This window comes from Amia ocellicauda, chromosome 7 (genome assembly GCF_036373705.1).
Source record: "Amia ocellicauda isolate fAmiCal2 chromosome 7, fAmiCal2.hap1, whole genome shotgun sequence".
Taxonomy (NCBI): domain Eukaryota; kingdom Metazoa; phylum Chordata; class Actinopteri; order Amiiformes; family Amiidae; genus Amia; species Amia ocellicauda.
In genome coordinates, this window is record NC_089856.1 from 38,793,353 (window position 1) to 38,805,732 (window position 12,380).

At 35.3% G+C, this 12,380-nt stretch overlaps 2 protein-coding genes across 2 annotated transcripts; both read left to right on the plus strand.

Moving 5' to 3' along the window:
* LOC136753928 (extracellular calcium-sensing receptor-like) lies at positions 1-3,178 on the plus strand. Its single transcript, XM_066710308.1, has 4 exons — positions 1-144; positions 1,381-1,608; positions 1,748-1,871; positions 2,259-3,178. The coding sequence occupies exons 1-4, from the start codon at positions 1-3 to the stop codon at positions 3,176-3,178; spliced, it is 1,416 nt and encodes a 471-aa protein (XP_066566405.1).
* A 2,967-nt stretch (positions 3,179-6,145) lies between these two features.
* On the plus strand, positions 6,146-10,770 carry LOC136754145 (extracellular calcium-sensing receptor-like). Its single transcript, XM_066710478.1, has 6 exons — positions 6,146-6,186; positions 6,468-6,759; positions 7,881-8,693; positions 8,979-9,206; positions 9,346-9,469; positions 9,857-10,770. Exons 1-6 carry the CDS (start codon positions 6,161-6,163, stop codon positions 10,768-10,770), a joined length of 2,397 nt encoding a protein of 798 aa, XP_066566575.1. The 5' UTR covers positions 6,146-6,160.
* Positions 10,771-12,380: the final 1,610 nt, after the last annotated feature.

Sequence of the window (12,380 nt, forward strand, 5' to 3'; positions counted from 1 at the left end):
ATGGCTTTAGCAAATGGATATGATGACATGCTCTCTGAAACATCCTGCTCCAAACCAGCTGCAGTTCAGGCTATAATAGGAGAAACATCATCCTCACCAACTGTTGCTATATCAACATCAATTGGACCTTTTTATATACCTGTGGTAAGCTGTTTTAAATATAAAAAATAAAATACTGTGCCTTCACCAATCTAGATCAATTTAAAAGATGTGAAATGAAAAACCTTTCCTGCTTGTCATGAAATCTGAATATATTTATTTAAAAATATTTTTATGTCCTAGATAAGTCATTATTCAACATGTGCATGTCTAAGCAACAAGGTCAAATTCCCTTCATTTCTCAGAACCGTCCCCAGCGACTTATATCAAAGCAGAGCCCTGGCACAGCTTGTCAAGCATTTTGGATGGACCTGGGTTGGGGCCATTAGAACTGATGATGATTATGGCAACAATGGGATGGCAACATTTGCGGAAGCTGCTCAACAAGAGGGTGTTTGTATTGAATATTCAGAACCTTTTTTTAGAAACTACCCAAAGGAGAAAATCCTAAACATTTTAGATATAATAAAGAAATCAAGCTCAAAAGTAATAGTTGCCTTCCTCTCACACATGGATATGGATGTTTTGTTAAAAGAATTATCACATCATAATGTCACTGGGTTCCAGTGGATAGGAACTGAAGGTTGGATTTCTGACTCCTACATTGCCTCATTAGAAGGTCATAATATCCTCAGCGGTGCAATAGGATTTGCAATCGCTAAATCAGAAGTTAGAGGTTTGAAAGACTTTCTGTTGAATGTTCTACCATCTGATTCACCTGGCAACACTATTTTCAAGGAGTTTTGGGAAACTCTATTCAGCTGTACATTTTCCAGCCCAGAGAACATTGAAAACATAAAGCCATGCACAGGAAATGAAACTTTAAATGGCATAAATCATACATACACTGATTTATCACTAATGCAAATTCTCGGCAATATTTATAAGGGTGTGTATGCTGTAGCTCATGCATTGCATGACATTGTATCTTGCATAAATGACCACTACCAGTCTGTCAATGAGACATGTGTCAACAAGAAGATTGAACCGTGGCAGGTAAGGAGATTCATGTAAATAAATAAATATTGTTAAGCCAACAGTTGATTACTTTATATATAGTTCTCTCATGAGCGAGAAGGAATGACAGACAGCAACTTCCATCCAATCAGTCTATAACCACAAACCACCACAGCTCTGATTAAAAAATAAATATACACACACAGTATTAGATAAATTAACAAACTCACCTTTCAATCAGAGTCAAATAAGGTAGTGCTTGTACATTTCAACCAATTTGTGTTAATACACATATTTTATTTAAGGTTATATGTGTCTGTATAGGTACTAGATCGTTTGAAAAAAGTTCACTTCACTACTAAAGATGGTGAGGAAGTCTATTTTGATGAAAACGGAGACCCTGCAGCCAAATATGATTTGGTCAACTGGCAGCTGAATGAAGATGGCAGAACTGAATTTGTCACTGTGGGTTTCTATGATGCATCTTTACCTGAAGCACAGCAGCTGACCCTGAATAACAGAAGTATTGTTTGGGCACGCGATGGTCACCAGGTAGTTTAAAATTCATGTGTATGTGCTACTGTAATTTTTTTGTATGTGTCAGGTTAATACGTTTTCATCATGAGATATCGACAACACTTCCTTAATTATAAGTAAAGCAACACAATGTTTTAATTCCTTAATGCCTAAGGTGCCAGTATCAGTGTGCAGTGAGAGCTGTCCCCCTGGCACTCGTAAGGCCGTTCAGAAGGGAAGGCCAATTTGCTGCTTTGACTGCATAGCATGTGCTGAAGGAGAGATCAGCAATACAACAGGTATGCACCATATGTATTTTGTTCTTATTATCATTATTATTTTCAAAGAATATTATGGTGGTATTTGGGACATTTCCAGGATGTTCTAGAAAGTAGTTTGTACTGTCATTATCTCATAGCAGATATTGAGAATCTCACTGATGAAATACCTTACAGATGTCTATTTCCTCAGTGATGAATACTGCAATTGATCAAAGTGACAAAAACTAAACAGAAGTTGCTGAATCACATATAAGTCAATACAATTTTGCATTCAGCATGCAGCATTCAATAACGGAAAAACAATATATTTTGACTATTATGTGCTGTATTTATGCCCAGACATCTATTTGTCTTTGTATTGGTCTTTCATTTCCTAATGGGTTACATAATATTATTTCATTGTAGATTCTGTTAATTGTGTGAAATGCCATCCGGAATACTGGTCAAATAAGGAAGGAAATGAATGTGTCTTAAAGGAAATTGAATTCCTTTCTTACGCAGAAATCATGGGAATGATATTGGCATCTTTCTCAATACTTGGATCATGCATAACCATTGCTGTAGCTATTGTGTTCTTTAAAAATAAAGGTACTCCAATAGTGAGAGCCAATAACTCTGAGCTCAGTTTCCTCCTGCTCTTCTCATTAACTCTGTGTTTCCTTTGCTCACTTACTTTCATTGGCCAGCCCTCTGAGTGGTCCTGTATGTTGCGCCACACAGCATTTGGCATCACATTTGTCCTGTGCATCTCTTGTGTTCTGTTGAAAACCATAGTGGTGTTAATGGCCTTCAGGGCTACACTGCCAGGCAATAATATTATGAAATGGTTTGGGCCCACACAGCAGAGGTTAAGTATTTTTGCTTTTACATTCATTCAGGCCTTAATATGCACCCTGTGGCTGATTCTATTCCCCCCTTTTCCAAATGAAAATTTGATATATTATAAAGACAGAATCATTCTGGAGTGTGACCTGGGATCTGTAGGTGCATTCTGGGCTGTGTTAGGGTATATTGGATTCCTCTCTGCCATGTGCTTTTTGCTGGCTTTTCTGGCTCGTAAACTTCCTGATAACTTCAATGAAGCCAAATTCATCACATTCAGCATGCTCATATTCTGTGCAGTCTGGATCACCTTTATCCCAGCATATGTCAGTTCACCTGGTAAGTTCACTGTAGCTGTGGAAATATTTGCCATTTTAGCTTCTAGTTTTGGGTTACTTTTTTGTATTTTTATGCCAAAATGTTACATTATTTTATTAAAACCTGAGAAAAATACCAAAAAACATTTAATGGGCAAAAAAATGCTGCCGTCAAAATCTCTGTGAGAAAAAACCCAACAAGTATCTGTATGAAATTCATATATGCATAATACAGTTTGAATTTGCTGTGTGAAGTCATAATTTCAAAGCTGACATTCACATTGCGATCAGGAATACTATTTTGACAAATGGTGTGATTATCAAATGCAATCAAAACAATAGTTTTCCCTAATCAAGTAGAGCAAATTACATGCCAACCTTGATGCTCTTGTAAGTGATACTAACAATTTCCTTTAGCATTCAAATGCATTAGGTTTAATGCTGAATGTCAGCAATGCAGGGTCTGGTCTGATTAACATTCCCACAAATAGTAATAGGTCAACAGCACCCGGCCATTAGTATGTGTGTCTCTAGTCACATTACACCAACTCAGGTGCTCTTAATTTATATCCAAGTTAGTCCCATCTTCTGCTACAAAAAATGCATTAAATTACAGTGGAATTGCATCTTACACGGGGGTTCTGAAGTTGGCGTCTTAGGCAAACATCGCACATGGTGAAAATTACTCCTGAAAATCCCTTAAATCGCCCATAAAATACAGTATACATGGTTTTGTGTATACAACCCTGTACAGTCATATGCATGTATAAATGTATAATGTATACAGTGATGTACAATATATAATAAAGAGCACATATGTAAAATATAATTTGACTTTTTAATTATATAAAAAGAGCGCGAGAGTCGGAAGAATGAAAGAATACAAAAGGAAAGTATAAACTGACTGAGTCTAACTCTAGGTCATATGCTCATTGAGTGTAATGGCGAAATGGCCCGCACTATTTAAATAGTTACTTTATTTGTTGTTTAATAGATGATTAATTGACACTTTATAATAAAATTAATAATTAATTATAAAGTTGTTATCGCTCAGTTATAGCAATACATGGAAAGTCAAACAGGTAGCTAAAAAGTATAAATCATTCATAATCAAAAAGTGTAAATTAATGTATTAGGAATGTGTCAAAGCAGTAGTGAAGAGGCACATTTTTTAGCTACCTGTTAATATATTTATAATTTATACAAATCATGAATAACACATTAAAAAGCAGCACCTTATTTTAAAGTGTTACCCTTGAAGATATATGTCAATAAACATTTCTTTGATACTAATATATTGGGTCAAATCTTGTAACGCGACATTTAGGATATCAGAACATTTTTTCCATATATGACCAATTAACCTTTTCGCATACGAATTCTAAACGCTGCACTGTACAACTGTGAGTGAGATTTCTTTCAGGCGCATAACTTTTCTCCATGTATTATTAATGTTGCAGATATTCAGTGTACAGCATTTCTACAAATATGTATAAGTGTAGAAGCTAATAATAAGGTGCTTCTTGAACAATTTGCATTAGTATCTGCTGCCATCTGATTTTGTACGGATTTACACATACAAATCATTGTGAAACACCCTTCAAACATGGCACATACTGGCAAAAATGCATGAGGGAAGGAAACTGAGGTAAGTGAGCATTTCTGTGAGGATGATTTTGATTTGTGCTTTGAGTTTTGTTTGGCTTCTGTGTTTCTTCATGCAAGTGCTAAGTTACACTGCATGTGGAAGTATCAGTTTATTTTGTTTCATTGGGATTCAATGAGTGCCTTAGTACAGGAGCTAGTAGGAGAGAGATACACCTTTGTACACAGTGTAATTCACAAAGCAAATAAAAAACAAATCAAAAGCAAAACAAAAAAACAAAGCACAAATTAAAATCATCCTTATCAAAATGCTCACTTACCTCAGTTTCCTTTCCTTTGCTTTGCTTAACTAATGCTTTTTTGCTGGTATGTGGCCATATGGGAGTGGGGGGGGGGGGTACTCAATGATTAGTATGTGTACATCTGTAAAAAAAACAGAAGGTGGCGGCGGATAGTAATCCAAAGTGTTTATAGTATACATTGGTTATTGTATAGATTCCCCTGGAACTGTACAGGCTTTCTAATTCAAGGTCAAAGTCCTGATACCCATTTAAACCCAGGCAGCAGCTGCCATATAGTTGAATCTATACTTTACATGACACTACTGTTGCAGACATATGTCAATAACTTCAGTAACCCCCCTCGCACCCTCCAACCACAACCCCTCACATGCATTGTCCATTTCACCACTGATGAGTCAGCAAGATTTCCTATATATTCAGCCTAGCTAGGGAGCTTTCTTCACTGCATAGAATTCATTAATCATTTCTGTCAACCTAGCAAAGAACTGAACAAGCCTTCCATGCCCAGCCCGACTGAAAAGATCTGCCATCTGAACACACACTAACTTATGATCTTTTATTTCAGTATGATTAATAAAAGGGTCTCCAGTCACGATGCATTTGTTTTAACCTGATGAGTCTGTTGCAGTAGCCTCCTTTTATTTGTTTTTTTAGATGATTTACCACAAAACACTGTTTTAATTAATCCTAGTACAGCCATCATATCTAGCAGCTTAAAAAATATAAGGATATCATCCCTACGAAAGGGATAAATCATTTGGAAATACAATTCTCCAATTTATTAATTAGGCCTAATACAGTAAAGAAGGCAAAAAAAAAAAAAAAAATGATTCTGAGGACTGATTCATTCATGCTCTAGTGACCCAAATAGAGTGATTACTGAAACATCTGTATACACAGTGGCCCAGGTCGCAGTGCTGTTCGTTCTTTAACCTCGGGCTCAATGGTACTTTCACCACTGAGAATTAATGCTTACGTGATAACAATACATTAACCATTTTCTCAACACCTGTGACACATGCACACTGCTATAAAAATATATCAAACGTTTATATATACAATAATATGCCAACAAGAACGTTTTGCAATGCTGCTCATAGAGGTTGTGCTGTTTGCAATTTCAACAAGTGCTGACGATCCCTTATGTAGACTGCAGGGGAAACCTGAATATCCACAGTTATCAAACGATGGTGATATTATAATTGGAGGGATCTTCTCATTCCACAGCAGCTGGGATAACACACAACTGTCTTTCTCATCTATGCCAGAGAAGCTGAAATGCATGAAGTAAGTAACAGCTACACAACATGATACTACAATACAATGTAATACATATTTAAGAAAAGAAAGAGATAAACTAAAAACTAAAAATGAATCGAAGAAAAATCTGAAAAAGAATCAGAAGAAAAATACAAATTAAAATTAAAAGGTTGATTATTAAATATAGTGAATTAATCCAAGAATGTTGTCATACATGGAAGAATATGAATAAATAAGTAGTAAATAGTAGATGAAATGTAAACACAGATCTTGTTCCCTTATCAAGATATTTGGTGTCTTTCTTCTAGTTTAAATTTCAGATCATTTCAATATGCTCAGACCATGATCTTCACCATAGAGGAGATAAATAACAGCACTGAAATTCTTCCTGATGTTTCACTGGGATATAAGATATATGATTCTTGTGGATCAGCAACCATGGCTGTAAGAGCAGGAATGGCTTTAGCAAATGGATATGATGACATGCTCTCTGAAACATCCTGCTCCAAACCAGCTGCAGTTCAGGCTATAATAGGAGAAACATCATCCTCACCAACTGTTGCTATATCAACATCAATTGGGCCTTTTTATATACCTGTGGTAAGCAGGTTTATATATGAAAAATGAAATACAGATCTTCATTATTTGCATTCACAAATCTAGATCATGAAATTAAAAGATTTAATATGTTGAAATGAAAAATGTTTCACCCTTGTCATGAAATCTGAATGCATGTATATTAGGGCTCTCAGCATTAACGCACATGATTTATTTGAATAACATATATATATATATATATATATATATATATATATATATATATATATACACCTGTAGTTGAACCACAGACACAAATGTGATGGAGAAGAAAAATACTTAGCAATACCTGCCACAACAGTACCTTGTGAGAGACTCTTCTCACTCTCAGGTCCTGTCATACAGAAGAAGAGAGCAGCATTATCTTCTGAAAATGCTAATAGACTAGTTTGTCTGGGCAACTGGCTCAGTCAGAAGAAATAGGTGACCTTTAGTACTATGGATTTATTTCCTATGTTGAGCCTATGCCTTTAAAAGACTATGAAGCTGAGGGGATACAATGCAAGTAAACTATAGTTTAATCATACTATAAAATGTATTTTAAGTATCTATGTTGTACTGTAGCCTAATAATAAATAACTAAAAATATGGATGATTGTTAATAATATAATCGTTTACCCATACAAATTCTGTTAACATTTTCTACATTCTCTACAAAATGTGTCTGCTGTCCTGAAGCAAAAATGTAGAAGCAACAGGTTTCATTCTACGCTTTCTAGCAAATTGTCATTTCGTGTCCTCTCAGCTGCAATGCAGATTTTCGTTGAAGTTTAGTCATTTGTTCAGTTTAGTTAAATTAATCTGATGATCTAACTGCATTTATATGGGACCATTCTCAATACATTAATAATGAAGAATCAGAAAACTCTACTTGATGGCTTGAATTGTAATTAAAACAACTGTAATTTGTTAGAGGGATTTCCTTAGGATTTGTTTACACCCTTTCTGATAGAATTAGATTAATATATAATGTAAACATCTTATGTAATTTTAACATACAATTAAATATGTGATTAAGAATAATCATTTGACAACCCTAATTTATATATGAATATATATATATATATATATATATATATATATTTTTTTTTTTTTTTTTTTATTATTTTTCTTTCCATTCCCAGATAAGTCACTTTGCAACATGTGCATGTCTAAGCAACAAGGTCAAATTCCCTTCATTTCTCAGAACTGTCCCCAGCGACTTATATCAAAGCAGAGCCCTGGCACAGCTTGTCAAGCATTTTGGATGGACCTGGGTTGGGGCCATTAGAACTGATGATGATTATGGCAACAATGGGATGGCAACATTTGCGGAAGCTGCTCAACAAGAGGGTGTTTGTATTGAATATTCAGAACCTTTTTTTAGAAACTACCCAAAGGAGAAAATCCTAAACATTTTAGATATAATAAAGAAATCAAGCTCAAAAGTAATAGTTGCCTTCCTCTCACACATGGATATGGATGTTTTGTTAAAAGAATTATCGCATCATAATGTCACTGGGTTCCAGTGGATAGGAAGTGAATCCTGGATTTCCGACTCCTACATTGCCTCAGTAGAAGGTCATAATATCCTCAGCGGTGCAATAGGGTTTGCAATCGCTAAATCAGAAGTTAGAGGTTTGAAAGACTTTCTGTTGAATGTTCTACCATCTGATTCACCTGGCAACACTATTTTCAAGGAGTTTTGGGAAACTCTATTCAGCTGTACATTTTCCAGCCCAGAGAACATTGAAAACATAAAGCCATGCACAGGAAATGAAACTTTAAATGGCATAAATCATACATACACTGATTTATCACTAATGCAAATTCTCGGCAATATTTATAAGGGTGTGTATGCTGTAGCTCATGCATTGCATGACATTGTATCTTGCATAAATGACCACTACCAGTCTGTCAATGAGACATGTGTCAACAAGAAGATTGAACCGTGGCAGGTAAGGAGATTCATGTAAATAAATAAATATTGTTAAGCCAACAGTTGATTACTTTATATATAGTTCTCTCGTGAGCGAGAAGGAATGACAGACAGCAACTTCCATCCAATCAGTCTATAACCACAAACCACCACAGCTCTGATTAAAAAATAAATATACACACACAGTATTAGATAAATTAACAAACTCACCTTTCAATCAGAGTCAAATAAGGTAGTGCTTGTACATTTCAACCAATTTGTGTTAATACACATATTTTATTTAAGGTTATATGTGTCTGTATAGGTACTAGATCGTTTGAAAAAAGTTCACTTCACTACTAAAGATGGTGAGGAAGTCTATTTTGATGAAAACGGAGACCCTGCAGCCAAATATGATTTGGTCAACTGGCAGCTGAATGAAGATGGCAGAACTGAATTTGTCACTGTGGGTTTCTATGATGCATCTTTACCTGAAGCACAGCAGCTGACCCTGAATAACAGAAGTATTGTTTGGGCACGCGATGGTCACCAGGTAGTTTAAAATTCATGTGCATGTGCTACTGTAATTTTTTTGTATGTGTCAGGTTAATACGTTTTCATCATGAGATATCGACAACACTTCCTTAATTATAAGTAAAGCAACACAATGTTTTAATTCCTTAATGCCTAAGGTGCCAGTATCAGTGTGCAGTGAGAGCTGTCCCCCTGGCACTCGTAAGGCCGTTCAGAAGGGAAGGCCAATTTGCTGCTTTGACTGCATAGCATGTGCTGAAGGAGAGATCAGCAATACAACAGGTATGCACCATATGTATTTTGTTCTTATTATCATTATTATTTTCAAAGAATATTATGGTGGTATTTGGGACATTTCCAAGATGTTTTAGAAAGTAGTTTGTACTGTCATTATCTCATAGCAGATATTGAGAATCTCACTGATGAAATACCTTACAGATGTCTATTTCCTCAGTGATGAATACTGCAATTGATCAAAGTGACAAAAACTAAACAGAAGTTGCTGAATCACATATAAGTCAATACAATTTTGCATTCAGCATGCAGCATTCAATAACGGAAAAACAATATATTTTGACTATTATGTGCTGTATTTATGCCCAGACATCTATCTGTCTTTGTATTGGTCTTTCATTTCCTAATGGGCTACATAATATTATTTCATTGTAGATTCTGTTGATTGTGTGAAATGCCATCCGGAATACTGGTCAAATAAGGAAGGAAATGAATGTGTCTTAAAGGAAATTGAATTCCTTTCTTACGCAGAAATCATGGGAATGATATTGGCATCTTTCTCAATACTTGGATCATGCATAACCATTGCTGTAGCTATTGTGTTCTTTAAAAATAAAGGTACTCCAATAGTGAGAGCCAATAACTCTGAGCTCAGTTTCCTCCTGCTCTTCTCATTAACTCTGTGTTTCCTTTGCTCACTTACTTTCATTGGCCAGCCCTCTGAGTGGTCCTGTATGTTGCGCCACACAGCATTTGGCATCACATTTGTCCTGTGCATCTCTTGTGTTCTGTTGAAAACCATAGTGGTGTTAATGGCCTTCAGGGCTACACTGCCAGGCAATAATATTATGAAATGGTTTGGGCCCACACAGCAGAGGTTAAGTATTTTTGCTTTTACATTCATTCAGGCTTTAATATGCACCCTGTGGCTGATTCTATTCCCCCCTTTTCCAAATCATAATTTCATATACTATAAAGACAGAATCATTCTGGAGTGTGACCTGGGATCTGCAGGTGCATTCTGGGCTGTGTTAGGGTATATTGGATTCCTCTCTGCCATGTGCTTTGTGCTGGCTTTTCTGGCTCGGAAACTGCCTGATAACTTCAATGAAGCCAAATTCATCACATTTAGCATGCTCATATTCTGTGCAGTCTGGATCACCTTTATCCCAGCTTATATCAGCTCTCCTGGGAAGTTCACTGTTGCTGTGGAAATATTTGCCATTTTAGCTTCTAGTTTTGGGTTACTTTTTTGTATTTTTATGCCAAAATGTTACATTATTTTATTAAAGCCTGAGAAAAACACGAAAAAGCATTTAATGGGCAAAATGCCCTGCAAATCTCTGTGAGAACCCTGTGAGAATTCATAATAAAATTTGAATTTTCAGTGGGAATTAATAGTTGACATTGACAATCCCATAAAATACAGTATATTAGGATCCTATTTTGACAAATACTAAATGGTTATACTAATGTATTGTATATAATATTGTAATAAAACCAATTCAAAAGTCAATTATCTATTTTAAGCTTATATAATAATACTGTAGTATTTAAAAGACTGTTTCAATAATTGCAAAAGTAATATTGAAATACCGAATGCAACTTAAAGGCAGATTGCCAGACTAAACTTTAAATAGTTTTTTAAAGTTTAGATTACATTATTATTATTATTATTATTATTATTATTATTATTATTATTATTATTATTATTATTATTATTACTAGTAGTAGTAGTAGTAGTAGTAGTAGTAGTAGTAGTAGTAGTAGTCGTTGTTGTTGTGACATAAAACCACCTCTTATAATATTTCAGATTAGTAAAATACCAGACCAAGGACAAATACAATTCCATATTTTGTTGCATATTTTTGACACTGTCAGAAAAGTGTTAAGTAAATGAACATTTTTTCTTTAAAACCATATACCTATTGCAAGCCAAATTATTATTTAGAGATATCTCTAAATGCATTTCAAGATATCTTGAAATATTTAGAGATATCTCTAAATCATTAAAAAATATATTTAAATGATTTAGAGATATCTGCAAACTATTTAGAGATATCTAAATAAAGTGCTTTTTATAGATATCTCTAAATGATTTGCAAATATCCCTAAATAAGAAACATTTACAACTACAAACAACTTACAAACTTTAGAAAGTTTACAAGTCTCTGTGTGAAGAAGTGTCTCCTGTTTTCCATCTTGAATGCCTTGAAGCCCAATTTCCATTTGTGTTCCTGGGTCCCTGTGTCCCTGCTGATCTGGAAAAGCTCCTCTGGTTTGATGTGGTCAATGCTTTTCATGATTTTGAAGACTTGGATCAAGTCCCCACATAGTCTCTGTTCCAGGGTGAAAAGGTTCAGTTCCCTCAGTCTCTCCTAGTAGGACATTCCCTTCAGACCTGGAATAAGTCTGGTTGCTTTCCTCTGAACTGCCTCCAGAGCAGCAATATCTTTCTTCGAAGTGTGGAGCCCAGAACTGCACACAGTATTCCAGATGAGGTCTAACTAGTGCATTGTACAGTCTTAACATTACTGCCCTTGTTTTAAATTCTACACTTTTGACAATATACCCTAGCATTCTGTTTGCCTTTTTTATTGCTTCCCCACACTGTTTGGATGAAGAAAGTGAGGAGTCCACATAGACTCCTAGGTCTTTCTCATGCGTTACTTCATCTAATTCTATTCCTCCCATAGTGTAATTATAGTGGACATTTTTGTTATCTGCATGTAATACCTTGCACTTGTCCACATTGAATTTCATCTGCCAGGTGTCAGCTCACAACTGAAAATTAAATAAGTCCTTTTGAATAGCCTGTGCTGCCGAGATTGTATTTGCTGAGCCACCTATTTTAGTATCATCTGCAAATTTGACAAGTTTGCTAACTATCCCAGAGTCCAGATCATTGATATAGATTAGAAACAGCAAATGCCCTAATACTGATCCCTGTGGAACTCCA